The 27,959-nt window shown below is 40.7% G+C and overlaps 1 protein-coding gene across 1 annotated transcript in view; it reads left to right on the plus strand.

Moving 5' to 3' along the window:
- bckdhb (branched chain keto acid dehydrogenase E1 subunit beta) overlaps positions 1-27,959 on the plus strand; it is a 71,530-nt gene that overhangs the window by 25,196 nt on the left and 18,375 nt on the right. Inside the window, exons 8-9 of the mRNA XM_033639803.2 lie at positions 2,718-2,828; positions 27,836-27,922. Of these exons, the coding sequence (XP_033495694.1) occupies positions 2,718-2,828; positions 27,836-27,922 (198 nt within the window). The remainder of the gene's footprint in view (positions 1-2,717; positions 2,829-27,835; positions 27,923-27,959) is intronic.

Consider the following 27,959-nt stretch of genomic DNA (forward strand, 5'->3'; position numbering starts at 1 on the left):
ATGAGAGTAAAGAAAACAACTTTCACAGAGTGGAGTGAAAGGATGAATGCCCAGTCCTCAGTTTCTGATCACCCAAACAGAGCATGTTTTTCCCCTAGTCTGAACAGCCCCTCTATTAATGATTTCTCCCGCACAAAGAAAGTAATGGCAACATCGTTCTATAATAATTCCTTACAGTTACTGAGATTATTTGTTAGCTTGAGGCCAGGGCCTGTATCTTTTAAACTGGCGTGATTGTTGACAACTCTTCTAGTTGCAATGATTCAGATTTATCACAGCCATTTTTATTTAGAGGCAGCCAATGACGCCTGCCAGTAAACACGGACTCTGTGAACTCAAGTACTTTATTACACGAATGATGAAGTAATAAGAATAACATGTTTTGAGTTTTAAATGGCTATTTTCAACTTTCTGTTTATTAGGCAGTGATCTGCAAGAGGCTGTGCATTCCTCAGCAGCAAGCACAGTAAAAAACAATGTTTTATTATTGTTCTTATTATCCTTTTTTATTTATCTCCAGTGTACCAGCAGAGCATTTGCAGCTGATGTGAATGTTAAGTTATAAAGTTTTAGTTTGAACAGTCAGTTTTGATTTTTTTTTTTTTTTTTTTTTTTGTTTTGTTTGTTCTTTATACGATGTTTGTTTGTTTGGGCTGTGAACCAATTCTTATTAGTTACACATTGTGGAGGATGAGAAACATGTATTGCAGCTTATGTTTTAATTGCAATTAAACTGGGGAGGTTTTTATATTTTTAATACCTTCATACCTTCCTGAAGATTCATCAGAGTATATTTGCTATATGACGCTATTAGTGTGCGGCACTACCCAACCCCCCACTACTGGCAACTTCGCTTCTTTCCCCAACCTCTCTTTGTTTTTACAGTATAATAAATACACAGTAGAAATTAACAAAATGTTAAGAAAGATATGTTTTCCTTATTAAACAGAGAAATATAACCGTACACTGTTTGAATTCAAGTTTCTATCTCCCACCGAAATACGACTAGCTTTATTGCCTCGAATATTCGTTCTAAAAATAACTCATAGGTTTGAACCATTCGATTTTTTTTTTTTTCGCATTATGTCCAAAGAGAGCAAACTAAGACAAGGAAATATACTTCTGTATGTATTAATACAAGGAAACATAACTACTTGTAGGTATTTTTATTTCAACATAAACGTCTTTGAAAACATTTACATACCTACACATTAAAACACATAAAACAATTATCTATAACATTACGTTATAAACGACCACGGACCTCTCGCTCGCCCCACCCTCTGACCCGTCAGGCCACACCGCCCGCGGAAGCGCTGTGAATAGCCTCAAAGCGCCGAGAAGCAAAGCCACTTTCCTTTCGGCGCCCATGTTAACCGATTGTATCAACCACACCGGCTGCGCCGCGCAGCTCCGTGGCCGCTCCCACCTCCCACTCGCAAAGAGGACAGCTGCGGTGGTGTTTTTTTTTTCTCCACAATCGAATATCAATTTTCACATTCGAAGGTCCATTTTTTTTCAAATTCGAATTTAAGTTTGAATTTAGAATATTCGTTGACAGCCCTAACTCATGGTAAACACACTTCGTTCAAACTCGATAAAAACAAAATTCATCTCACCAAAACCATCTTGGTTAGTCTTGTTATTGTTTAATTAGTTAGTCCACTGTTTCAACAATCACCAACTCTGGTGTGGTCAAAATATATATTAAATTCACTGAGTTAGATGCAAAAACATGCGGTTTTCTCCACTGTTTCTCTCTGCTGTTGCTGGCTGGCTTTTTGCAGTCCTGTAACGTTATCCCCACCAGCACCAGCTGCCTGTTCCACTAGTACAGACTGACCTCTGCTGTCACGTGCTGTGCACTACATACAATGAGTTTAATAGAGGAGCAACTGTATTTTTGACAGTATTGAAAATCAAACCCTCAGGATTTTCAATCACCCTGGTATACCGTAATACCATGATACCACTCAAGCCTAATTGCAATATCTATATCTCAGTATGTTTAATTGTAATGCAGTGAGGGCTCTGCTTCTGGTGAATGGTCAGTTCAACATCTGCCCTATTAGCACAAGCTAACACAGCAGCACTAGCTAACAATGCCACACTGTTGAACTGTCCCAACAAATTCACACAGACACAGCTTGACTCTGTTGTTACACCCATTCAGTGTGCCGAGTTGTAAACTAAATGTTCAAAATGATGGTTACACTTCACCCCACTCCATTCAAATTATGGGTATTGAATGAAGAACTCTACTGACATCTTTATCACTTTAAGGGTACTGGAATTGGTATTGGTGTCTTCAATTTTTAAAGAAACCCAGCCCTGATGCCAATACTGCACCGTGGATATTTAGCCCAATGTTGCAGCATTTCTGTCACTGGAGCATTTACGTGATCCAATATTGTCCAGCTGCATCATTGCTTGTTTGTTTTTGGGGGATTTTGCTAACGCTTTTTGAATCAGACCCAAGTCTCTGGAGTTCTAAGAAATTTTACAGCTCTGCAGCATCTGGAAGTCATATGAGAATGTATATGTTTATGGCTCGTCACTATAGATATTTTTGTGTAAGCCTATAATTGACAGACATAAAATGCAGAACAAATGTAGGACAGAGTTTCTGTTGTTGCAGGCGTGATATCTCAGCCAAGCTGTAAACTGCATTAGCTCATTAGATTTAAAGGCATTCTTCCTTTTCTTTTTCCACTTAGATCCATGTGATGAGGGAGGTGGCCAATATGGCTCAAGAGAAACTGGGAGTGTCGTGTGAGCTCATCGATCTACAGACCATCCTGCCCTGGGACACTGAAACCGTTTGTAAGGTAACAGAGACACAAGCATACGATGTCAAACACAGCAGCCTGAGCAAAGATGCATCTCAGTTCTCATTTTCTGCTGACAAACTGTTTCATCGTGGCATCTCTTTCTGTTGCCAATTAAACCAGTGTTCTAAAAATATTTTATCTCTATTTTCATCTTTGGCCACAGACTCGCAGCCATGTTCTGCATCCCTAAGTGATTACGCTACAATAGATCATTTAGATCATCATTTGGCATAAATAATGTTGCCGTTGAAGAGCTGTTGTTCATTGGATTCATCTTCTTACAGAAGATGTGTTTATTGTGGTGCAGAGGCAGTGTTCCTCTGGACTGTGTGGTTCTCTTTGGTGCTTGGTAAACAGGATTCCTTCCACAGCTGGTAAGACTTGACTACTAGTTTATGTTGCCTCAGCTTTATGCAGGCTATGGCTCTCACCAAAACAAAATATTTTATTTGGGAGGCCTCTAAGATGCGTTCCAGCGAGTATTCAGTCTTTATTTATTTTGAAATGTGGGGAAGGAGCACGACGCAAGACAGTTTGGGAAATAGTGGCATCTTTCCTGGTCACCATTTTCAAGTCTCAGTAGACTAAACCAAGAGGAGAGAGTCTGATGTTTTGAAAAGCTCTTTGGAGATGAAAACCAAGGTGTGTGTTTAGGTGGACCTTAAGGAGCTTCACAGTGTATATACATCCTCTTCACTCTCAGGATGCTGCTTTTTTTAGTGGCCCTTGAATATGTCACATGCTGTCCTCTTGTGTCAACATGGCTGCTTTTTGCAGATTAATCACCAGATCCAATTTAATTTTGCATATTTATCATCCAATTTTCATGCTCCCTTGGAGAAACATACAACTCTGTCAGCGAGCACTGTGCCTCTCCTGCTGCCAAGCAAATCTTATAACTAACAGTTAAAGCACAGGATGATTTTGCGGTAGGAGGGTAGTAATTTAACAGGGAGTCAATTGGAACTGATGGCAGAGACTGTAGTATTGTGCTGCCACTGAAGGCTGAAGGACTTGCGACTCGAAGTGAGCAGTAGTCAGTTACAAATTGTTTGCTCAAAGAGGGGACTTCTCAAGTGAATGTGGTTTAAAAAAAAAAAAAAAAAAGTAGTGCCCCATTAAAACCACTGCCATGAAATTGAATAGAGTGTTTATGTGCTGTTTAGTGGGCCTAATGCCAGGCCTGCCACCTCGGGCTTGTCAACAACATCTCTCCTTGTCATTTCCTCCAACCAAATGCCCTCTTTGAATGTCTGTTGATGTCGAACACATAAACCAATTTCCCCACAACCCTACTACACACAAACACACACACACACACATAACACAGATCCTGTTCTCTCTTTCATATTTGGCAGTTAAGTCACTGTTGCATTACACTGATACACTGGTATCCCCTGAGTTTTTTTTCTCTCCATTGAGATCCTTTTTTTCCTGGCGTGTTCTGCAGGCTGAGCACAGAAAGAGCTTTTTTTTTTTTTTCATCAGGCTTTTATCAAATCACAGTGAAGGCACAGAATTAATTCTAGGCTAAATCGTGATCTTTATCACCCAGACTAATGCATAGGAGTAGACATTTAGGGCCTTTATTTTATCTTTTAATTAATCTGAAGTGCACGGGCAAATATCCAGATGTGCATTAGTCAGAATGAAACAAATGCCTGAACACACCCTAACCCTAAACACCCCCCTGCTTACAACATTAGACTTGTCAGCACAAATAAAAGGTGGTGGAATCAACACTGGTTTGTTGCACAAAGCATTAATACAATATCTCTCCCTGTTCCTTTGATGCATAAAACATGCTGGCGGCATAACACTGAGATAAGCTCTTGTGTCCAAAGGTAGATATGACTGCCATTGTCTTGACATGAAATTTGTCTGTGCTGCCACCTCTTAGGAATTCACTAAATGCTTTTTGACTTGTGAAGGACAGGCTGTTTGTGCTCTCTTTGTATCTTTATATTTAGTAAATTAGCAGGTGATGGAATGAATTAGATCTGAAACAGTTAATACATTAACTGACTTGTCAATTAACAGAAGTTTAATCAGCTGGCTTTCCCTATTTTCTATCACTGTAAATTAAATACCTTTTAAATTTTTGACTTTTGTTTGGGAAAATGAGGAAAATAATTGGAAGATATAATAATTATTTGCAGGTGTGGAGTGAGTACAGTCAGCTTCATTTATACTGAGCAATTCTGACGTATACTGCTGTATACTTAACTGAAAAATGATCAAGCTTATTATATTGTTATTTATAGAAATTATATTGGAATAATAATTACTGTATCAGCCCATGTCTCAAGGATATACTTCAAAACAGACCAAAATAGCAAATGAACCTGATTTTGTTTGTACAATGGTGACTTCTTTGAGTGTCTGCATAGGCACGTGTGCTCACGTTTGCCTGTGCATACAGTTCTCTTCAGCCGAGCTCATGCCAAATGTATAATGCATAAAATGAGAAACAGCCCTTTGTGTCCTCAATAACCTCGCACAGTGGTGCCCTAACTACTGGGTGCTGCACAGCTGCACTGGGTTGGCATGACATCTCAATGGTTCTGTGGCTGCAGCTCTGCTGAGGCTCAGACATTAAGAGTTTCATTACACAGCAACCCACCCATGCAGAACTAGGTTAAAGAGAATATCTATATAGCACTTTTTTTTAGGCCAACAGGTTTCATGGTTATGGTTATGGTTATGGTTTCATTATGGATCAACCTGTAATTTATTTTTATGATGAGTGAATTAATTTTTCAGTCCAAAAAAATGTTAGAAACTAGTGAAAAAGCTGCATCACAAGGTCAAAGTGTTGCTTGTTTTGTCTGATAGCAGTTCAAAACCAAAATATATTTAATTTACAGTGATGTAAAAGAGAAATGCAGCAAATCCTCACAGAAGCAAGAAAAAAAGTTTATGTGGAATGTTGATTCTCCCTGATACTAAATTACCCTGATTATGAAACGATAAGCAAACCTAAAATAATACCATTAAAGCAGGATTTGTGTAGCTGTTATATCAGTCTGTATTTTCACACAGTCTCCTGTCAGGCTCTTTGATCTGCATTAACCTTAATCCTTGGCCGTTTGACAGACAACAACCGGTGCATTTCCAGAGAAATTATGTTTGGAGTCATTGAGGGACACTTTCGACTTGTTTTTACTTGTCATCATGAGTGCATTTCCTCTTTGGCAGCAAAACACACAACACCAGCCTTCAGAAACTCCTGTTGAGTGAACTGTACTGACAAAACATCTTTAGGGCTTACTAAAATAAACACTATAAACAAACCTGTAGATACTCACTAGCCTAGCAGCATTAAGGTTACAAACAACCCATAAGGCAAGACTTTCTGTAGGATACACTCTTTGCATTCAAAGAGAATATCTTGTGTTGTAAATAATAAATTGTTGTCTGGTCCTCGAATATAATGCAAGCCCTGCTTTTTCACATGTAATTTTCTTAAAAAAAAAACAAAAAAAAAAAAACAAAACCCTTCTTATATTTGTGCACATCCAGTATTTTTTGAACGTCGTCATGGCCTTTTTTTCATGCTCACAATCTATAGACACTAAAGGAAAAAAAGGTTGAATGGGGGGAAAAAAAGGATTAGTGGGGTACACGTCTGATAATCTTGTACCCACCACTGGCTAATGTTTAGCATTTTTCCCTCTTAAATAACTGTAGCAATTAATTGATTACCAAAATGGTTGACAATTTTCCATGTATTGACTAATAGCTTCAATCCTAAAGAGTTTGTGTATTGCAACAAGACATCAGTTTTCAGCATTTAGGAATTTTATTTTTTCTTGGGCATGTAGTAGCTCCACATGGGCTCCTAACACATAGTTGTCATAACTGATGATAACAGACCAAAAGTAGAAGGGCAGCCAAAGAGTGCGGATCTCTGCCAAGGCAATGTTAAAGAAAGTGAAAAATCACTTGTGTATCAGTCCCATAATACTGATCCGCTCCAAAATGTGACGGGATTTTCCTGGGCTCATGCTACCCTCTTCCACCAAGTTTCATGAAAATCGAGCCGGTTAAGTTCTCCGTAATCCTGCTGACAGAAAAACAAACCAAACCAAAAACATAATCTCCTTGGTGGTGATGAAATTAAATATTATATTCGATTATAGATTAACACTAAATTTTCATCACTACTTTTTATATCACTGTGTAGTCCTGGGGCCTGTTGTGGTGTTAAAACCTCTCAGAAGCTGACATGCCTTTTGTCTTAGTAAAAAATATGTACTGTTTTGTGGAGCCTTTTGTAAAGGTTCTTATCCTCTGAGAAATAGATTTTTGGGACTTTTCTAAGATGTAGAGAGGGAGTAGCCAAAACATTGTGTCAACTTCTTAATTCAAAAGATAGTACACCTGGTGTCAAGCTTTTCCGGCGTGCACACATCTCTGTAAAGCTGGCCTTTTGTACTGCTTATTAACTGGCCGTCAGATGCGGTGAATGTGCAGACGGTGAGATAGGCCGCAGACACACATCCGGCTGCTGGCAGCCAATTAAAATTTCCTGTGAGTCACATTTACCTTGCATATCTTTCAGTCAAGGGTGTGTGTGCACATGTGTATGTGCTGTGTGGTGAGCTGATTTATATGAAGCTAGAGTGTTGCATTTTAGTGTGGATGTATAAAATAAATGAAAAGTGATGTGTCTTTCAGCATGAGAGATCATTAAGGCAACGCTCTGGAGGAACATGCCATCTTTCTGTTCTGAGGGATCCATTCTGGCAGCCACCAGCTATACTTGGATCTAAATATATTCAGCCCTCCCATTGACAAAGGGAATCATGGGCAGAAATTGCTGAAAACGTAGAGAAGTGAGTGTATTTTATTTTGACCCGCTGTCTACAGCGGTCCAGTAAATGTAATAGTTGTTCTTTATGGGATGAACAAAATGGCTGGTTTACCTCTGCCAGACCAATGGCTCAGATGATATGCTGTGGAAAGTCTTCCTGTCGTGCTTGGAGAGTCTGCGTGTGGAGATGTAGTTGTGTAAAGATGCTTATAGGAGCACATGCTGCATAAGACCTTTTTATTCCTCACTGAGTGGTCCAACTCATCCCTATTGTTTAATGGCTTCTTTAATGTATAGATGGCCATTTAGCTAACATATTGTGTCCGTTCTCACATGGATCCACGTTTGTTTGACTTGGCTCTAAATTAGCGAGTCAGCAGCATAAAAAATCTCTGCCCTTATTATTGTATTAGTCCATCGTTGCTGATTCAGCCTCATTCTCAGGTTTTCCAGATCCGGCCAGTGAAGTATCAGAGTGGCTCGCCAGGGCCGGTCCATAATACAGTCATCGGTTCTGTAACCATGATTGGAGACGGCGCTTCCCACAGCACCATACACAGGTCCTGTTGGGCAGCAGCTAGTGGACCTCGACAAAAAGCCTCTTATTTTCCCCTTCAGTGGTTCTCCGCTTACTGTTACTAATGGACTACGTGACAGCTCTGTCTACCATCGAGCACATCTGTCCTTTTAAACAGGCCTGTCCAAGACAAACCCGCTGGCATCAGTTGGCTGATGTGGCCAGGGTGAAGTTGCTGAACTAAACTTGGGAAGGCCCCACAGAATGGCTCCAGAGTTCTTGTGTGCGTTTCATCAATAAAAGTAAATCATGTCAAACTTTTTTTTTATTTTTCCAGAGTCTTTTGGACAACTTTGATTGTTTCCCACCTTTTTCCCTCATTGGGCTGTCATTTTTTCAAAAAGTCAAGTTTGAACGAATTTAAAATAACACATAATTTGTTCAGATCACTTTGAATTCAACCCATATAATGTAATGCTTCTTACAAGCCTCTGACAAGGGTCATAGGATGAGTGTGGCAAAGTGGTCAGACAGTCGAGTTTGTACAGTTCAGGTCGCTAAGCTCATTTCTAGTTCCTCCTCTGCCTCACTGCAGTTACAACTAATCTAGTAAATGCAGCAATAGCTTCAGTCAACTGAGAAAATCAAAGCAGTTGTTTACAGTTTGTCAACAACTGAGTAGAGCATAAGAGAGATGTGTGAGAGATGGCAGCATGAAGCAGCTGACCCTGTTACTTTCTGGTTACAGACTGAGTCAGAGACTGTTTTCTCTGCTCTTACCAAAGTAACATGACACATCTTGACCATGTTAGGATCAACTTACAGCTGTGAGTCAGCTTTCTATGCTGCTATGAACATTATTAAAACCAAGTACCAGTCCAGGCTCACCAATGAGTACCAGCACGTGTTCGTGAGAATGGCACCAACTTCATTCAAGTTGAGATTCATACTACTGGCACGGCAGTCTCAGTTCTCTCACTACGAATTACAGTAGAAAAACATGTCCATAGTATAAAGAGAAAAGGGGCTGCTCAAAGCCCTGTCTTTTCTTTTTCTTGAAATGTAGACCCTAAGTTAATGTGCTAGAACTAGTTTTATTTGTGCTAAAGATAACTATTTGTTTTCTATACAAGATCAATGTGTCTGTATGGTAAAGTAGCCTACATTAAATAATTGACTATACATTTTGTTGAAATGATATGGAAATGTATGTGTTTGGTTTTGTTTGTTAGATGTAGGGTTAGACTACAGGATGCAGTGTAGCCATTTTGAGGTTTTGACCTTTGCTGAGAAGAAATTTTTAGTAATTGGCTCTCTCTGAATTTAAATGGAATACTCCTGTTGAAGAGGAAGTCAGCTGCTTTTTATAAAGTCAGCAGAAAGCCTCGTCTTTATCGGTAATTTTGCCACCTTCATGTAGAACCGAAATACTTTCATAGAACCAAAATACTTTCACACACTGTTTCTCAGATGCGTTGGTGTCATGATTAACTTAATAGCACGGCTTTGCTTGTAAGTGTCCTCCTCCATTTTTATTTATAAGCTTAGTTTAATGATAGTTCAATTGGTCAAGCTGATAGTGTATTTGTAGAAATGGCCTCTAGCATTACAACTGAGAGTTGAAAGCGTGCTTTTCTTCCATCTTTTTATGACTGATGTATTCAAAGGGTCAACTGTATATCCCTAATACTTTTACTAAGAGGTAACTGCATAAGATGAAGTGGGCCAAGAGGATTTCTCTGTAAGGAGTGCTGGTATCTTCTAGGAAAAAGCTGTTTTTTTTATAGCCTCTGTTGTGTTGGTATCTCTTAGTTACTCGCTGAGCACAAAGCTCGGCCTGTCATTTTTCCTCCTTGTCTTCCTGTTATCTCTGCTTTTCTCACTCGCTTAATATTATTGGAGTCAGCCCACAGATTTTTGTTCATTTCAACCATAGGGAGTGAGTTAGTCGGGGCATGTCCTCTTAGCAGGTCTGTGCTAGCCTGTGAGTTTGCAAGTCCCATCTGCTCCCATAAAAGACCTTAAGTCATAATCCATCCAAAATCTGTCTTTTTGGTACCAAACACTCGCCCCCTGCAGGCTAGAAAGGTGGATGATGAATGGGGTGGGTTGTAGCCTTAACCCCTAACCATAGCACAGCTGAACACGTGGTCTGCAAACACAAACAGAAACTTAAGTCCTGTGAAGACAGTAATTTTAAATTTGCTCCTTCAGACCCCAAAGCACCATATTCACACACATTATCAAACCTAATATTTTAAACAACAGCTGCTTTGCTTGTGAGTTGCAGCTATTGTTTAAACCTGTGAGATTTCTGACACATCAAAGCCATTGTTGATCTCATCAGTCAGTTGTGTGAGACCATGACAAAAATGCTTATCACTTAACCTTTGACACTGGGACATCTTGATTTGCTGAACCAACTACCGTATATGTATATTTGGGAGCAATGCCGGTTCCAATGCTATTCTATCGAGACTTGGGCTGGCCTGTAGGTGTGCCTGGTAACAGTTTTCTCCAGCTCATTGTCTTCTCTTAAATGTGTGTAAACTTTCTCCCTCAATAGATGTGTCTCTTGGCCTGCTCTCCAGCTGAAGTCTCTGTGACTGCAGCGCTGCCTGGATCTGAGCCCTCGCAGTGATGCAACAAATTTGGCTGAACCTGTTCAACCCTCCAAAAAAACATGCAGGAGGAGTCACTTAAGGACTTGCAGTGCACAAGTGCACCAATACGTCAAGTCACAGCACATAAAAACGTTTCTGTCCAAGTCACCGACAAAGGCATAGTGAAATGGATGGTTAATTGAGGAGGAAGAGATGTAGGGGGGTGCTTATGGAGGAGTGTGCAGCAGCATCTGTTCTGATTCTTGGAAGTGATGCAGGTTGCAATGCCTGCGTGTTCTGAGTGCTCTGCAGTCTGTTGACTCACTGTACCGATAAGACCTCCTTATCAAGGCTCTGCTTGCCCCCTCACTTTCTCTTAATGGTTTCAAGCTGTAATGTGTGTCCAGAGCCAAAGAAAGCTGGTAAATACAGTGTATGGGAGCAGGCGGGAGTCAGGCAGGACACAGGACGCTCGGATATGTTTGTTTGTCATGTACTGAGGTGGAAAAAGACAGGAAAGCAAATTGACTCAGGGAGCCACCAGTGCTTTGTGCTCAATGTCAAGCTCAACATGTTGTTCTATTTTGACGGCTGTGGTTGTTATTGTTTTTAATACCACCTACCATAATTATATGGAGGGAATAATCTGTCATTTGATGTTGGCATAGGGAGATTTTAACAGAGCAGTAGACCATGGACTGATGGAAAATATTCCAAAATTGCAACCACACATTAATATGGAACATATTCATTAAAAAGATGGTACTTTAAAACAAATGTGATTGTCTGTATTTATGCAAAACTGATCCTGGCTTCTTCAGATGGAAAAGATCGTTTGATAATGAATAAAAACGGACTCTGAAGCCGTCCCTTTGCTTTAAACATCGAAACCATCATTTAAATATTTATGACCAATAAAGAAGTCTGGCTGTTTCTTCCAGTGGGAAAATCAAATAAGCAATATCAATGAGTTTCTATCCCCAACCTCACTCTTCTCAACGTCTTCTGAACATGTTTTGGAAAACTTGATGTAACATCAAAATGTCCGAGTGTCAGAATTATTGTGGTTAAGTGAGCTTTTAATTTCATGATCAGTGCTCTTTGTGGAAAGAATCTGCCAGGGGGTTTTCTGTTTCTCCAGTTTTGACACGGGATTGTTCTGCCACATCTGGCAGGAGCATTTTTAATAACTCCATAGTAAACATCATGAGCTTTGCACAAGAGACCCTGAGCTCAGTTACAGAGTAAATGATGATGATGTCAGCTTAATAATGATTCCACAACTTGAAGCATTTATTTTTTGTCAGGTGGTCAAGTGGAAAAAAAAAAACTGATATTTTCTTGTTTTTTTTAAAATGTTGCTTGTGAAGAAGCCAGAGAAAAGTGACAAATTTATATTTTACAAGGACTGGATGCTTTCCCTATCCCACCACTTAAGAAGTCGGCTTTCACATGTACCACTCATAGTAGCCTCATTATCCTTGTGTTTCAGCTACAATAATGTTGAGTTATGAAAATGTGTGGAGCTTTTCCAATGAAGCCAGGTTTCTGAACGGCCACATGGAAATTTGTTGAAATGAGTCTGCTGGCAAACACCGCTTCAGAGCACGCTTCCATGATCCTATTTTGCATGTTGCATGTGAACATGGAGCAGCAGTTTTTATTTAACTTGTCACCACACTGGTGATGCTGAAACCCAACCTATAAACTTGTTCACTGATTGTACTTCACCAGCAGAGATCCATCCCTCCTCTTCACTTAGTATATTGCGGTGTCTCATGACATAATCCGAACCCAGCGACATCACTTCACGTCCTTGTTCTAGCCGCAGCTTCCTATGACCCATGCATTTCCATGAACGCCAACCGAAGAACGTACAGTAGAAACACTGGCCAATCCTTTTCGCTTCATTTCCCAATGAGAAAGATGAACCTTGAGCTTGTCATTATGATAATGATTTAGAACAGCAAATCACAGCTACCAACAGGTGGCCTCCAGATGAGGGCCCAGGACCTGCCTGTTGCTGCTGTGAAGAAGAAGAATGGCTTGTTTCCACTGTATTTTAGACTAGTGTTATTTAAATAAGAGCAAGGCTACAGGAAAAATTAACTGCAAAACTGTCTGGACAGTAGTAATGACAGGGTGAGAAAGCGTCAGTGAAATTGTAACTGTATGAACTGAGTTTCTGACACTAATTTTATTTAGTCTTGATGATTTTTTCTTGCAATAATTGCTTGATTTGATAAAATGATAATAGACCTCTTAAATGACTTCCATGAACAACAAAAAGAAGTAATATTAAAACAATAAAACCACAAATAACAAAATAAATCATTGCTTTAATGTGAATCTATTAAAAAGGTTCAATAAAACCCGTTAATGTCCAATAACACTGCAGGTAAAGTTTTCGTTGTTTTAGTAGTCTTTTTAAAGTAACATCTGAATCTGAATATGAAAAAAGCCCAAGAACAAAATTCATAATGTTACTATTTTCCTTTGCTTTTGTTTTTTCTTATCTTACCCTCAATGATAGCACCAGATTTAAGATTAGATTAGTAGAGGGTTTTTTTAAGCTTCTGTGGTCGTTGCAGAAATAAATGTTCTATTAACACTCTACTACTTTGGTTCTGCAACAGTTGTTACTGAACCAAAAATCACTAAAATTACAGAAATGATTTATAGAATAATTTCCAAGCAGTGGTTCATGTATTCTACAGTTGCCAGGGATTATTCAGAAAGACTGAGGTGTCCCTCAGCTAATATTAAAAAAACAAATTTGGTAAAAAAGAAATGTATATATGGTGTGAGGCTGATTTTCAGAGTGTTTATTGTCATGCCTCTCAACAGCCTGCTGTAACAACTTAAAATGACTTGCTGTGATAGAAAAAAACATGCTGTACTTAATCACATTTGATTATTTCCTTTTATTTGGAACTTCCATACAAACAAAAAAAGCAATTGTTTCATGAGACAATGATAGTGATTTTAAAAAAAGGCTCAAAACAGTAAAACAAAATGGAAGCTTTAAGGTGTCTGAAAATATAAATTTCACAGGTTTCTATAGTTACAGCTTTAGTCTTCTCCTACATGTCTGCCCAAATGACTTTACCTTGTAAGGTAGCTGGAATTGCTATGACACGAGAATCAAGAGATCACATGAGAATCCAGCCCTACATAGCCTGCCCCAAATAGCTCCAATGGTAGAAATTATATTGCCAATCTCTACCGGTGGACATATTTCTATTGTCGTACGGTATATGCCATCATATTGCCCAAACCTAAATAGCACCAATGCAAACCTGACCAAAACAACAGAGCAGAAACAATGAGACCAAACATGAACACCAACACCTTTCTGTGTCTTGTATGAAAAAGTAATAGTAACAGTATTAGCTTTATAAAATAAATATTCTCCTGTTAAAATCCATAAAAAACACTGTGGTAGGTGTCAATGAAGGGGTACTTGATAGGACTGTGAGGGTACATCAGACAAAGACTCCATTTGCACTTAGTTACTCCATGTGTCTCAGGAGGTTCAGAGAGCTGTCTAATCTCAAAAAAAGACAGTAAGCAGTCTGTGGAAATAGCCACTCACTGTCTGATTTTCTTAATACATGCATGGTCTGTCTCCTCTGTCAGTGTGGTAACAGCAGCTACAGTTATACTAAAATGACACTGAAATCAGCCATTGTTGTCCACCTCATTAAAGCAACAAAGAATAATGGCTCCAGTGATTTCGACACGTACCATCAAATACAAGGAGCTGTGAATTGCTGTAGAGTTTAGCTGATCCCTAATCAGTTCAACCACTGAATGATCTGTGTGGGTGTAAAAGCAGCTAATAAGAGACAGAAGGCGGAGAAGAGAAAGAGGGACAAGTAAAGGAGTGCCATAAAGTTAAGAATTAACTCTCTGCAAACACACTCATACAGTGTGCATGTCTAAGGTCTCATGATGTCCATTGGTGGAATGAGTGTTCTCAAAGTTAGCTATTAACAGCTATTAAAACGTCAAATGTTCACAATTTCAACGAACAAGAATTCCACACAGAGAACGTTACTGGTCTGTAGGATGTTGGCAATTTGCAGGAAAAATATTTTTTGAAATGATGGGAATTGTTTTCCAGGAAAAACATACCAGACAGTGGGTGTAAAACCTGTTGATTAACTGGCTCTACATTTAAGCAGTTGTTTTTTATCAATTGGTGGGTGAATCTAAAATGGGGTTTTATTGTAACAAAAATGTCATTGATTGTTATCGTGAACCTACATATTTTTAAGATTCCCTTGCCTCGGTGATACCTGGCCAGATTTGACACCCAGCGCAGTGGTGAGCAGACTCTTCCTTTATCTGAGTCTGTGGTCTGGAGCCGGGCCAGGGATGGGGACAGGCAGCCTGTTAGCGATTAGCACTCAGACGGACCGGGCTCATGCCTGTGTTTCCCTTTCAGTGGTGGGGTCTCAGCCAGTATCTGCTCACTGGCCCACCACAACGCTCCTAATATCTTTGGCCCACTGTCACAAACACACACTGGAAACAATCAAAGTAGAAGAAAATGGCACAGGAAGAAAGTGGCCAGAGGTTTGGGCCCCACTCCCTGCATTCTTATTATTGTAGCCCACGTCTGTAATTACAGTGTTAACACTGGGCTCTGTGGACCGAACCAGCAGGACTCTGTGGAGAGAAAGAAAGAAAATGCAGCGCAAGAGAGCACTGGATAAAAATTGGAGTCAGGAAGGGGGATTTTAGGGCGAGGGGGGGCCATACGTGCCTTTTGGCAAATGTGTGCATGTGTCATGACTCTGTCATGTGTCGTGCCGCAGCAGTGTTTTGGTGGTTATATCAGTGGAAAATTACTCATGGTTATTTTTCTGTGATGGGTCCAGCTCCTCTTTCTCTCTCTCTCCTGGTGTCGCTAGTGAAAAGTATGGCGTGATGAAACACTGCTAAAAGAATAAATCCTTGACCAGCACTTCATTTTCCCCCATTTGGGTAATTAATCTAGATTAGATGTGTACATCACAAAATGTGTGGTTGGAGAACCCCATTTGTGGTTTACCAAAGATTTTTAAGGTAGAGTAATCTCCCCTCTGTGTCTCCTTCAATCTCCCCCACCCCCCACTTGACTGTCTGCTACTGACTTCTTTTCCATTCTTCCTCCTGGCAGCAGCTCACACTCACATTCCACAGCTAGGCACTGGAGATTTCTCAAATTCTTCCCAGTGTCACTCACTGGAGAAATGTGGCCAAATCCACACTTGGACGCATTGAAAAATCATATAGGCTCATAGCTCTGATAGACAAATAGAGAAATGAGATGCATTGTGAATATTAGCCATGGTTGTTGTTTTTCACAGAGACAGAGTAGCCGGTGATTACCACAGCTCAGTGTGCTGTGGCACTCACCCCAGGATGTCTCCCATATAGATCAGACAGATGAGATTAATTACCAGACACTGTTGAAAATGGGCGGAAACATCAAAATGAGGCAGGGAAATTGCGCTTCTCTTCCATTTTCTGTCACGCAGTGATTGTTGGCTAAACACGATTTTGGTACCACATGATAATGATAATGATGATGATGGCAGTGACAATTTTGGTTATGAAGCGAGCCCTCTAAAAGCAAAAGGCACTTTAGATTGGACCGCTTGTTGCGTTTTTGGGCCAGGTCGTCAGTTTTCCACTGGAGAGGACGGTTTAGTTAAGAGGGCTTGGCCAGAGGTGTGGGCAGATTGAGATCATCGAGGTCAGCCTGTAGGCCGATAGCAGGACGGAGTGGAAAAGGCAGAGTGTCTGAAGTCACAAGGACGCACAGACATCCAAGAGGTCCGCTCACATACAGCACACACCAGCAGATAGTTTGTTGCCCAAGGATCCTCCAGATCCTTTAAAAGTCAGTTATAAATCATGAAATCCGTTACATAACCTGAAACCAAGCCAAAAAGTAATAAAACATTTTCATCAATCTTAAACAGAGGTTTTTATGTTTTCCTTTTTCACAGCAGCTCTTAAGATTAATCAAAAACACATTCACTAATGTGTCATGCTTATTTTTCTTGCAGTATTTTTGAAATTTCCTTTTAAAATTATCAATTAGGAATTGCTAACAATTATTTAATCTCTCAATTATTACTTTCCATTTAGTGTTTCTGAACTTTCATTGGCTGTGTTCAGTTTTGACTTTTTTGACTGCACATCACAGAGTTCTCAGTTTGGCAGCACTCTGATATCTTTTATACTGAAGCTGCTGGAGTTGGAGTTGTCTTGAAGTTAAAGCTCATTTTTCCATTTTTCAAAAAAAGGAAAATACTGTGTTTGGACATATTAGTGTAAACAGTGACTAAACTTAATTCCTCAGGGTGGGTGTTTCCCGTGGCATCTGGTAACTGACATTTTAGAGCCAGTGTTTCTAGGAGATGCCGTGTCAACCTTTGTGGTGCGCTACTGACTGGAACACGGCAGGTCCCTGTACAGCCCACAGATGTTGAAACAAGACGTTTTCCCACCTTTCTCAAGTAACCCGCATGCTATGCTGTTGGATATATGACATTTACAACATTCAACACTTAGGAGGACCCATAGACCTTTTTCCCAGTAGACATTTTGACTTGTCTTTGTGGGAAAAGCACAGGTCTCTTTAATTACATTAATGATGGCTGTGTTGCATTTAGGGGAGCTGCTGGTATTGTGCATGCTGGCTCACTGGAATAACTTACTGGGATACTTAGTCCTTAATGTTATCAGTTGCACCCCTGATTTTCTTACGATGACAAGTCAAAATGTCTTCTGTGAAAAGGTCTGTTGTACGGATGAATTTGTTTTTCACTCAGACAGTGGAAGCTAGCCAGCTAGGCTAACTAGCATCCAAGTTCAAGCTAGTCAACCTAGCACTGATTCCCACCACATGTTACTATTTATCCATGTTAATTCATCACCTGATGACTCAGCAGAGTTTTTAGCACAACTGAATGTTGTGTTTGTCCCACATTATACAAAAGAGGGGAATCTAGCTAGCATTAGCTGTCTCTCTTTAATGGATCCAGCTGCAATGACAGTAAACAGCCATACTGTCAAAACACTTGGGATATGTACACTCAAACATATGTTCTTCCCCCCTTTTTTTAAACATACTGTCTATGCACAATAGAATTGAATTTATTCCAAAAATGTCATGGTAAATTATGTCGACTATCACAACAAAATGGGTTAGTCACTGTTTATGAAAGAGACAAATAGATCTGGTGACACAGCTTTTTTTTTTTCCAAAACCTCATTTTGCACAGTAATGAAAGGAGCCAGATGCAGTCGCCTCTGTGATGTCCCAGTGCTTCTGTAGGAATGTCACTGGTCCTGGGACGCATTAAATAAGCTTCCTGTGCTGGAGGTTTGTGAAGTGCTGGAGCAGGGGGGTTGTGTTCATAGCCTCCTATATTGTATTGTATGTTATGATGACTTTTAAGGTGGTTTAATGAAATTGTGGTGTTGTCTTGGGATGTTACTACCGCGATAAAGCTGTTGTTGCTTTTGATGATTGTCTTTATTTCCATAAAACCTCAGCACGAAGGGATGAACCCTTTTTTTTAATGATCCAACACTGTTATGTTTACATGGGCATGAGACGTGTCTTTCCTCATAGTTGCTTGGAAGGTTTGACTCTATTTTAATGTAGCAACATCAGCAGAATATTAACAGTACACTCATGTTCTCTGCACAATGTAATTTTGTCGTCTGTTCTTGTTTAGGAGCCAAGAAATGCAAATGCTGCAAAAACAAGGCAGTTTATCATGTGAAAACTGTACAATAAACTGTACTCTAGGCTTGTTGTCATAGTAGAATTGTTACACTAATGTGACAACACTGCTAAAAACTGTCATCAACTTTTTAGATTTCCCCAAGGCAAAGAAAATTGGCTTTACTCAGATTTTCATACTTAACACAGAAAAAAAGTTTGAAACACAGAACAGAAAAGATAAACCTAGTCAAACACAGTTTTATAGTTCTGAGAAATAAATTTGAATCAAGAGGCTACATAGAACTAATAACTACCTATAGAGGCTACAAGAGTGATTATATTTTCAATTAATCACGTAGTCTATAAAATTTAAGAAAACAGCAAAAAAAAAATGTCAACAAATTTTTATCCAGAAGCCAAGGTGATTCCTTCATGTTGCTTGTTTTGTCTGACCAACAGTACAAAACCCAAAAGATTTAATTAACAATGATGTCAAAATGAGAGAAGCAGCATATCCTCAAATTTGACAAACTGGAATTGGAGAACATTTTGCATTTTTGCTCAGAAAAATTGATCAAGACACTTAATTCACTATCTTTTGTAGAAACAAATCAACACTGTTACATGACTCTGACAAAAGCACTAAGAGGAAACATTACTGCGTCACATTTTTAAGGGGGGTTGAGGCTGAATACAGAACAAATGGTATGTGATAGAGCAGTTAACTTCAAGAACACCTTTGAGCTACAAAATTAGCAACATGAACACATCAACTCATACACTAGCAGAGCAACATCACACCACAGAGGCCTGTTGCCCAAACCAAAACTAAATTCTGTAGACAGCACTCTGCACCCCAGCATATACCAGATTAGCATTCTTGAACAGCCTTTCTCAGTGTAGCCTTACTAAAGTTAACCATAAAGGGGACAAAATTCAGACAATTAAACATTAAACAACAGTAAATAAAAGTCTCTGGTCACTATAGTGTTTACAACAAGGATTATTATTCTAAAGAAATAAACAGCCTGGCACTTTGAATAGAAATAACCGCAAAATAAATCATTACAGTAACTGCAGCTGACAATCGTGCAGGCTGCACAGTTTTTACTTTACTTTACAACTTCATTACTCATTCTTTTTTTAATGCATAATATAACCAGTCTACACAGACACTCTGTTATACAACTGCGCTCCTCAGAGTTTCCAAACATTTTTAGTAGGATTAGCCCTCAGCAGTCACAACTTTTAACAAACAGCAACATGTCATGGAAGATAGACGTTTCCAAAGCCCCTATCCTGCTGAATAAAAACAGCAACTGACTAACACCCACTAACATCAGGCTTTTGTCTTTCGTGGGAAAGGTTGTAATCAGCATTCATTCCCATGACAAGTGACTCTGCAGTAGTCACGGGTATTTATCAGCTCCAGCTCTGATGGGCAATAATAGAAACAAGACTTATTGGTGGGTAAGCTCATTTTCGCCCCTTTTTAGGAGCAACCTTCAGTAACTTCTGTGACTCTTTGGCATCTCAGCCACAAGTTTCATCTGTGTCTATCCAAGCAGCGCTCAAACATTGTTCCAAATTAGCACTGAGTTTGAAAGGTTTAATAAAAAAAAAGTATTAAACACCATAATATTTTCATTTGCTTCCATGCTGCTTTGTACTGCTTGCTAACCTGTTTTCTGAGGCATCTTTGACATTGAGTGGAACACAACAGAAGAAAAAAAACAGAAATGCATACTTGTCCTCTGGCAATGGGAAAGGGGTCTTTTACCTGTTTTTAGCAGGTTGTCCTGCATTTATAAAAAGAACAATGCATATATGCACTAATGTTGGTGATAAAGGTGAGTGTGTAAGTCACACCTGGAGGATCTACCATGAGCATTTTAGCTAACTTGTTAATGTAAAGTCACAGATGTCTTTAAAGTACTCAAAAAGTACACAAGAAATAACTTAACCCCCCCCCCCCCCCCCCCCCCCCCGGCTGGAATGTTACATCCACAGAAAACACCCTTTGTTATGGTGTAAAGCATTTTATAGAGCCTTTAAAAGTCACTGATTGATTTTTACTACCTTACCGTCTGCACATACACGCGACAGCCTTTGGGATGCTCACAAGTAGCTGTCACCAAGTTTGAGTGTGTACAGTAGTAGTCGTGTGTCTGTGTGTACATACTGATGCAGTTGGAGGTACAGTGTGGTTGTGTGGTTGCAGGGCATAAAGGTAGAGCGAGAGTGTGTGTGTGTGTGTGTGTGTGTGTGTGTCAGGGAGTAATTGAGATGAATTGGTTTTAATGGGACTTTATGGGATGTTTGGAGTTATTTCTGTCTGAGGTCTCCTCTGGCGTCCTGGCTCCTCTGGAGGATGGCTTGGCCCTCCGCCCAGCACCGAGGCTGTTCTACACTCTCTCCTATGCTCTTTCATTCTCATGCTCTCTCACCCTCCCTCTCTCACTGGTTCTCACTTTCCCTCTCTCTGTCGTGAGAGAGAGAGCGAGTGATTGTATGGCACAGAGTGAGTGAGTGAGTGAGTGTTTGTGTTTCCTACCGCCCTGCTTCGCTCCCAGCGCTGTGATTTAACAGGGCCTCCGGTTCGCTGAGCACTCACCCCTCTCCGCTAATCGCAGAGTGCCACTTTAAAGGCCCCAGCAAGTAGTCGAGCCTCGTCCCGACTCTCATTTGTCACGGAGATCACATGGTGGTGCATGAGTAAGGACCCTGCGGTGACCGCGCAATTACAGGGTCAGCGGAAGGGAGCAAAGCCAGCGAAGCCAGTGGATCCAGTGGCAAGGACGACTCCTCGGTGGCGGCACAGAGCTAAACTTTCTCTTCCTGTCGCCTTTTGATGGACGGCCTGAGGGAAGAGGAGGCATACTATATGTGAAGGAGGGGTGTCACTTACAGTCTAGTGTGTGTGTGTGTGTGTGTGTGTGTGTGTGTGCGCCTACAGTACAAGCACAGCAGATTTTGTCATCACCGCTTTTTTTAAATTATTCCCGACCAATTTAGTGGCGTAAAAATACAGATCCAACAAATAAGTGTTGGCAACTTCTTCTGGAAAGACTCTCACATGTGTTTTGAAAACTTTGAAAGCACATTATGTGATTCTGAACCAGTCAAACCGCAGCCCAGTTTAACTTCAAGTATGGACTGTTTTTATTCACTTCTCATCCCCATAGTCTGTACACTGTAAAAAGAATTAGTGCTCTGTAAACTGTAGAAAAACGCCACTGTTTTTTGGCACTATATGTATGCATCTCCTTGTCGCTAAGATGACACTTCAATGCCAAAATACCATGAAAACATCATCAGCAGGAGGCAACCTGTGAAAGTAACTATCAGAAAATATAAATCAATCAATCCTAAATAAACTGCATGTGTGAATATGGACTTGAACATACTATGTACACGTGCATATGTGGCTGTGTGGTCTGTGTGCACATGCCTTTGTGGGGCTTTATGTGTGCTTATGTGTGTGTAAGAGAGAGTATATATGCCATGGGAGACTGACAGATTTGACTTTAGCTTCTAAGTGGTGAGGACGCAGAGTGGGGAGCGCTGAGACCGGGAGCATAGGCTTCATGAAAGCAGAGTAGGATAAGTGGATGGTTTGAGGGATGGATGGATGGATGGATGGATGGAGGGAGGAGCAAAGAGAAAAACTGATGACGAGGATGAGTCAAACCACAGCATGGAGGAAAGAGTCAGGAAGAACAGGATGGAGGGAGCCTGATGAAGGAAGAGACAGACTGACGAAGTGAGGACGGAGTGAACGCAGGAGGACGAGCTCTATGTTGCTCATTAGGTTTGGGTGTGTATGGGAATGGCAGTAAACATGACATTTCCCCTGCAGCCAGCGGAACGACTCCGGCATCTAATGACAGCCCTGCAGCACAATGAGTAGTAAAGCTGCAGCCACCAGAGCTGTTGCCCAGCCCAACTACCACCAGCCGCCACCAACCAGGAGCCCACGTTTTGACTCGGAGCCTGGGTGGGGGGGATGTCTGAAGCCTGCAACTTACAGAACTGTACATGCAGAACCATAATTGACCTCAAACATTCCACCAACTAGGAAAAGGGTACAATCTGATGTGGATGTGAACTACTGAAGTTTGGCCCCAAATAGTGTATTTTCTTACTAGAGTGAGTCTCTGGTGAGAGAGTACTGCCAGAGGTGCAAAATCAGGGTTTTTTTTTGTTTTTTGTTTTTTTTTCCAGATATAAAGTCAGATGCTTCATGAAGCAATTACAAGTTTATCTACTCAGACTGACATTGGCAAGTGTCCACCCTGCACTGAAATGAAACTGGTGTGATTGAGGTGATGCCACAGTGTCCTAGCTGGCACTTAAATCAAGCACGGCCTTGGGTGTGTATTCTTGTTTTGTCATGTAATTATTGCCTGGGAAAATTTGAGTAGTAAATGACAAGTTGACTAATTTATAGCCTGACTTCCTTGGAGATTGTTGGCTTTTCTCAGAAGCTAGACGGTGTTAGGAAACATTCGAAATGGATGCTAGACTCAGTCCAAGAGTATTGTGCACTGCAGCAGATTATTCATAGAGCAAATCAAAATCTGAAAAAAAAGAAAGAAAATGGTATTAAACAAACCATTGATCCTCCAACAAACTTAATCATTTGTAACAAGATGAATCAGTTTCCTTCTTGCTGGAATTGCACAATACACCAATTTCTCATTTGCGCTCTTTATCAGTTTCACAGTTCCAGTATTTTCATGCATATCCATTTGTCACCATTCAGTATCACAGCCATTGTTTTACACTAAAATTTGGCTTTGGTTAATCTTTGTCTTTTACAAGGTGTGTGTGAAACACAGCCTTCATTATTTACCTGTTCAGCCTTACACTCAGTTCCAGCATCCTTAACTCATCTTCACTCTGAGATTGTCTACACATTTCCATTGTCACGATCTACTTTAGTGTCAGCACACAGTCTGCTATTTCCTTTAAATACTCTTGTCACTGCTCTTACTGTGGGGCGGCAATGCTCTTTGATTCACAGGACAGGAGCCACTCGGTGATAAACTCGTCAGGCACAAGGCCACGGTGTGCAACTAAAACGAAGAGATCCCCATATATTGAAAGATTCATGACATGTTTAACTATCCTGTCCTCACTCAGGATATATAATTTCTCCCCTTGGATGCATCTAACTGATCATCTTCTTACAGTGTCCAGTGTACTTCCTGTGGCTTCACCACTGCCGTAAAAATAACGTCTTTGCCCCTGTTCTGAGTCCCAGTTTTACGGACATGAAAGGTGGCTGTCACGGGCAAATAAGGATGACTGGATGACTTTTGAGAAAAGGGTCAAACCACACGATGAGAGCTGATGGTTCTGTCTCCTGAAAACCCATCCAGCAGCCGGAAGCAACTGGGTTAAAGGCTACAGCCACAATTACTATGTAGAAGTTACTCTCCTGTCAGGGATGCAAAAACGGCTCAGCACAAGTGTGTCGTTTCTTTCTCTCTTCAAACTGTGTGTAAGAGGACCTCAGGCAGTGAGGTGAGCTGAACAGTTGAGGCGTAACACCTCTTGCTAACAGGACATGATGTGAATGAGCAAACATCAGATTGTTTGGGTTTTTCCCAATTAAGATGTCCTAACTTGCTTGGTACATCAGCCAGCAGGCTAAGTGACGTGTCGCTTGTTTGAGAAACCGCTTGCCCTGGCTCTGTTTTTGCAAAGTTTCGCACAGTTTTTTCCACGTCGGATATATTTTCATTGGTACAAATTATAGACTGTATATAAAGATACATAGTTATATACAAGATACACAGTCTTTATATACGTCAAAATCAATGCTGATGTCCTTGTTTTTTGTTGTTTTCCCTCCAGTCAGCTGTCAGCATGGATGAAGACAAACTCATTGACGAGATCTAGGACATTTTTAAAACTCATAAACTCGTACTCGTACTCGTACTCGATTGTTAAGTCTCAACTTAAGTCGTCAAATGCTGACACTTTGGGTTGGTAGTCTGAATGGAACCACCAGCCCCAAAGCACCAATATTGTTGATGATAACCTGGGAATGCAACTCAACAGTCAACTACTCTACTTCCAGACTTACATACAGCACTTTCAAGAAAATTACATTTGTTATGAATGAATAACTAAAGACCCTTACTCATTAGAGGGAGCAATCTCAACAATGGCAAGAAAAATCTCATCCGCTCCTTCTGCTTCCTCATCGCTCGTAGTATATCTGGTCAGTTTTTCACGCTCCAACAGCCAGAGTTTGCTGGCTTGCTACATGTTAGGAAGGGATGTAAGGCTGCTCATTAGTAGGTTGCAATCTGATCATAGAGGCCATTACATTTGTTCTTTAGTGGCCCAGAGGAGAAATCCTAACAACTTTGGTGGTCACCTGACTTTTGTTGTAGTGCCACCATGAGGTTAACATTTGTGGATTCAAGTGTTTCGACACCTGTTGGCTGGATTGCCATGAGACTTGGACCAGATATCCATGATTCAATCATATAATATAGGTGGTCCTCTGGCTTTTCAGTCAGCGCCATCATCAAAATCTTTGTGTCCAATACTTCGGTTTCTGACTAAATATCTGCAAAATCCATGACATTCTCATTAGTCTCAGCTGTACTTTGTGTTAAGTGCAAATTTGCAACTATTTGCATTCTAACACGCCAAACTAAGACTGTAAAGATTGCAAACATTACCTCATTAACATATGTATGTTTGCATTATGAGTATGAGCACTGAAACGTCAGCATTTAATTCATTGCATTGGCTACAGATTACTTGATTAGTGAGGATGTACAGTGAGGAAATGTCATTAATTTAATGTAACAGTTTATATTTTATTTTCCACTGTGGCGGGAATGCAGTGACTTCAGCTCACCCAATGAACTGCATTACCTACTGTACCAGTGCACCCGGTGCCACACTGCTGTCCCAGACATTACCACATTTTGCCATTTTTTGAGCATTTTGTCATATTATGAACTGGCATGCAACACCACTTAGAAAAGCCTACTTGGCTAGTGCCAGCTTGTAAGCATTTTGCCAGTGCCTGTCACTTTTGTTTAAGCAGCAGGGTTTTGGGTCAAGTCTATTAACTGGGTCAGGAGTTTTCCCCAGGCCCCAGAGTCTGTTCTATCCCACGATATTGTAAAAACAGTGGCAGGCTCCTTTTGTGTCAAAAGCATCTGAAGAATGTACTCCTCCTGATGCAGCGAGTACTATGATGGATCTCCCCTCAGGGAGATGACCAGCAGGGATATCAGGGTGATGCTGGTGTCAAAGTATAAATTGAAAGTTACGTTAACATCTCTGTGTAGAGTGTGTGTGATAGATGAGGACTGAGTTCAGCAGAAGGGCGGGGTAAAGGATTGGGCAGCACCGCACCTGTATGAGTCATCGTACGAAGGCGAACCTAACAGCAACATGTCACATCAAGACATCGCCCTCCTCTCAACCCCTCGCTTGATTCCTCCTCACTGTGCTGATTGCCAACTGTTGTTATTGTCTTCCAGTGTTGTTATGAACTTCCACATTCCTGAAGATAGTGTCATATAATCAGTGATTTTTGCACACTGAACTCATTTACCTCAACTGGCTAAAGATTGCTGAACATGTTGCCTCTCTAAACGGACATGAGCATTGGAATTAAGCTTTTCTACAATGGTGTTAAACCTTTAATATTTTGTGAATTATCGCTTGTAAATACAAATCCAGCGTGCCCTACCAGGGAGAGGCATGCTGGCATTCCATCAAATATTAGTGCCCTAGAGTGACACAGTGCTGACACATTCAGCTCCCAGTATTACTTTGTGATAGTGGTCCAGTTTGCCACAGTCATTTAGTGCCTCACAGCCAAACCGGGAACCTCAGCAATGTAAACATTTGCCTGTTTAGATTCAGCATGAAGCCCCAGAATGCCCCTGTGTTCGGTACTATGTGGTCCTGTTGAAGGGAAAAAATGTCATGCCTAATTTACAGTGCCATATGGACATGTGATGCTTATTTTCAGTGGGTTATTTAGTTAAGACGGCTGTTTGGCTTGGTTTGTGGCTTTGAGGGAAGGGAGAGGTCTGATATTTACCCCGCTGTGTTCAAATGAAGAGTGTATTGTTTAGTGCTGTTACTTCAGTGCACAGTTCTAAACATGGACCAGGGATTCCACTCACACATATTACTGTCGACACATATATTTTTAATCATGTTTAAAGGAAGACATTCTCAAAATAATGTATAAAAAACATTCACATTGCCCTTGGTAATGATTCTGAGTTGAGTTTCAGAGGTGTTTACCCAATTTATTGCTGGAAATAAATAGAAATACAGCAACTGTGTAGAGGAGAGGAAAGGTTTGCTGAAGTTGCATAGAACAGACATAGCTTTGGTCTGGACCAGTGGCAAGTGGATGAGATTATAGTATAGTATTGGTTTTATGCTGTGGTAGATAACGGGTGGAGCAGAGGCATCCTTCTGCAGTAATGTCAGGTTGCAGAAAAGCCAAATGCAAATGCCTGGGAGGCTGAGACCTCTAATGTTCATGATTGTCCCGTTGGCCCTGTATACCAGCCTAAATCAGCCCTCTAGCTCATAGTCTTGTGTCATATCCATTTTATACATGCACACACAGCGACACAGCCAGACACATGCAGCCTGAGGGTAGCAAGCAGATATAGCATACCACAGCAGGCAGTATGTGAACCACTCTTACTTGCTAACACCCGTCTCCCAGCCCACATACAGCCTCAACATGGCACCTCTTGCAGTGCATCTCGCGCAGTGTGTGTGTGCACTCAAATTCCCACAGACTTTTGTGTTGTGTTGTGTTTATATGAGTAAGTGTGTGTACCCCACTTTGCTGGGGTACATAGTGAAAGCTTTTTGCATGTTGCAAAAGAAGTAGTACTTAAATAATCGCCTTTGGGAAATTCATATTTTTTCAATCTGTTATTTTCTTTTACACACACACACACACACACACACACACGGGTCTGATATCCACGCACATGTGTGCACACTCAGGACCTATTGACATGCATTTGTGATGGAGCTGCCACATAGCACAGACTGACTGTGCAGCTGGTAACATGTACCTGTGTGAATATCTTAAAAAGGTTTATTTGATTTGAGAGATATTTCACCCGTTCAGCTTAGCAGCGCGGGCACTACGAACAGCATTAGATCTAAACTCTGATGTGCATGAATTTGGCAACTTGCCCTGTTTTAATTTTGCAGATGATGCCAACCACATCATTTAGAGACACTGCTGCTTCGAAACCACAAAAAAGGGGACCGCTGAACCTTCTGTAATCATCTGTATGCGTCTTTGTTTTTCAGTCAGTGGTGAAAACCGGACGTTTGCTCATCAGTCATGAGGCACCATTAACCGGAGGCTTCGCTGCTGAAATCAGCTCTACAGTACAGGTGAGTGTGTACCGTCTGTGTATCAGAACATTCCGTT

Source organism: Epinephelus lanceolatus, chromosome 10 (assembly GCF_041903045.1).
Source record: "Epinephelus lanceolatus isolate andai-2023 chromosome 10, ASM4190304v1, whole genome shotgun sequence".
In the NCBI taxonomy this organism is placed as follows: domain Eukaryota; kingdom Metazoa; phylum Chordata; class Actinopteri; order Perciformes; family Serranidae; genus Epinephelus; species Epinephelus lanceolatus.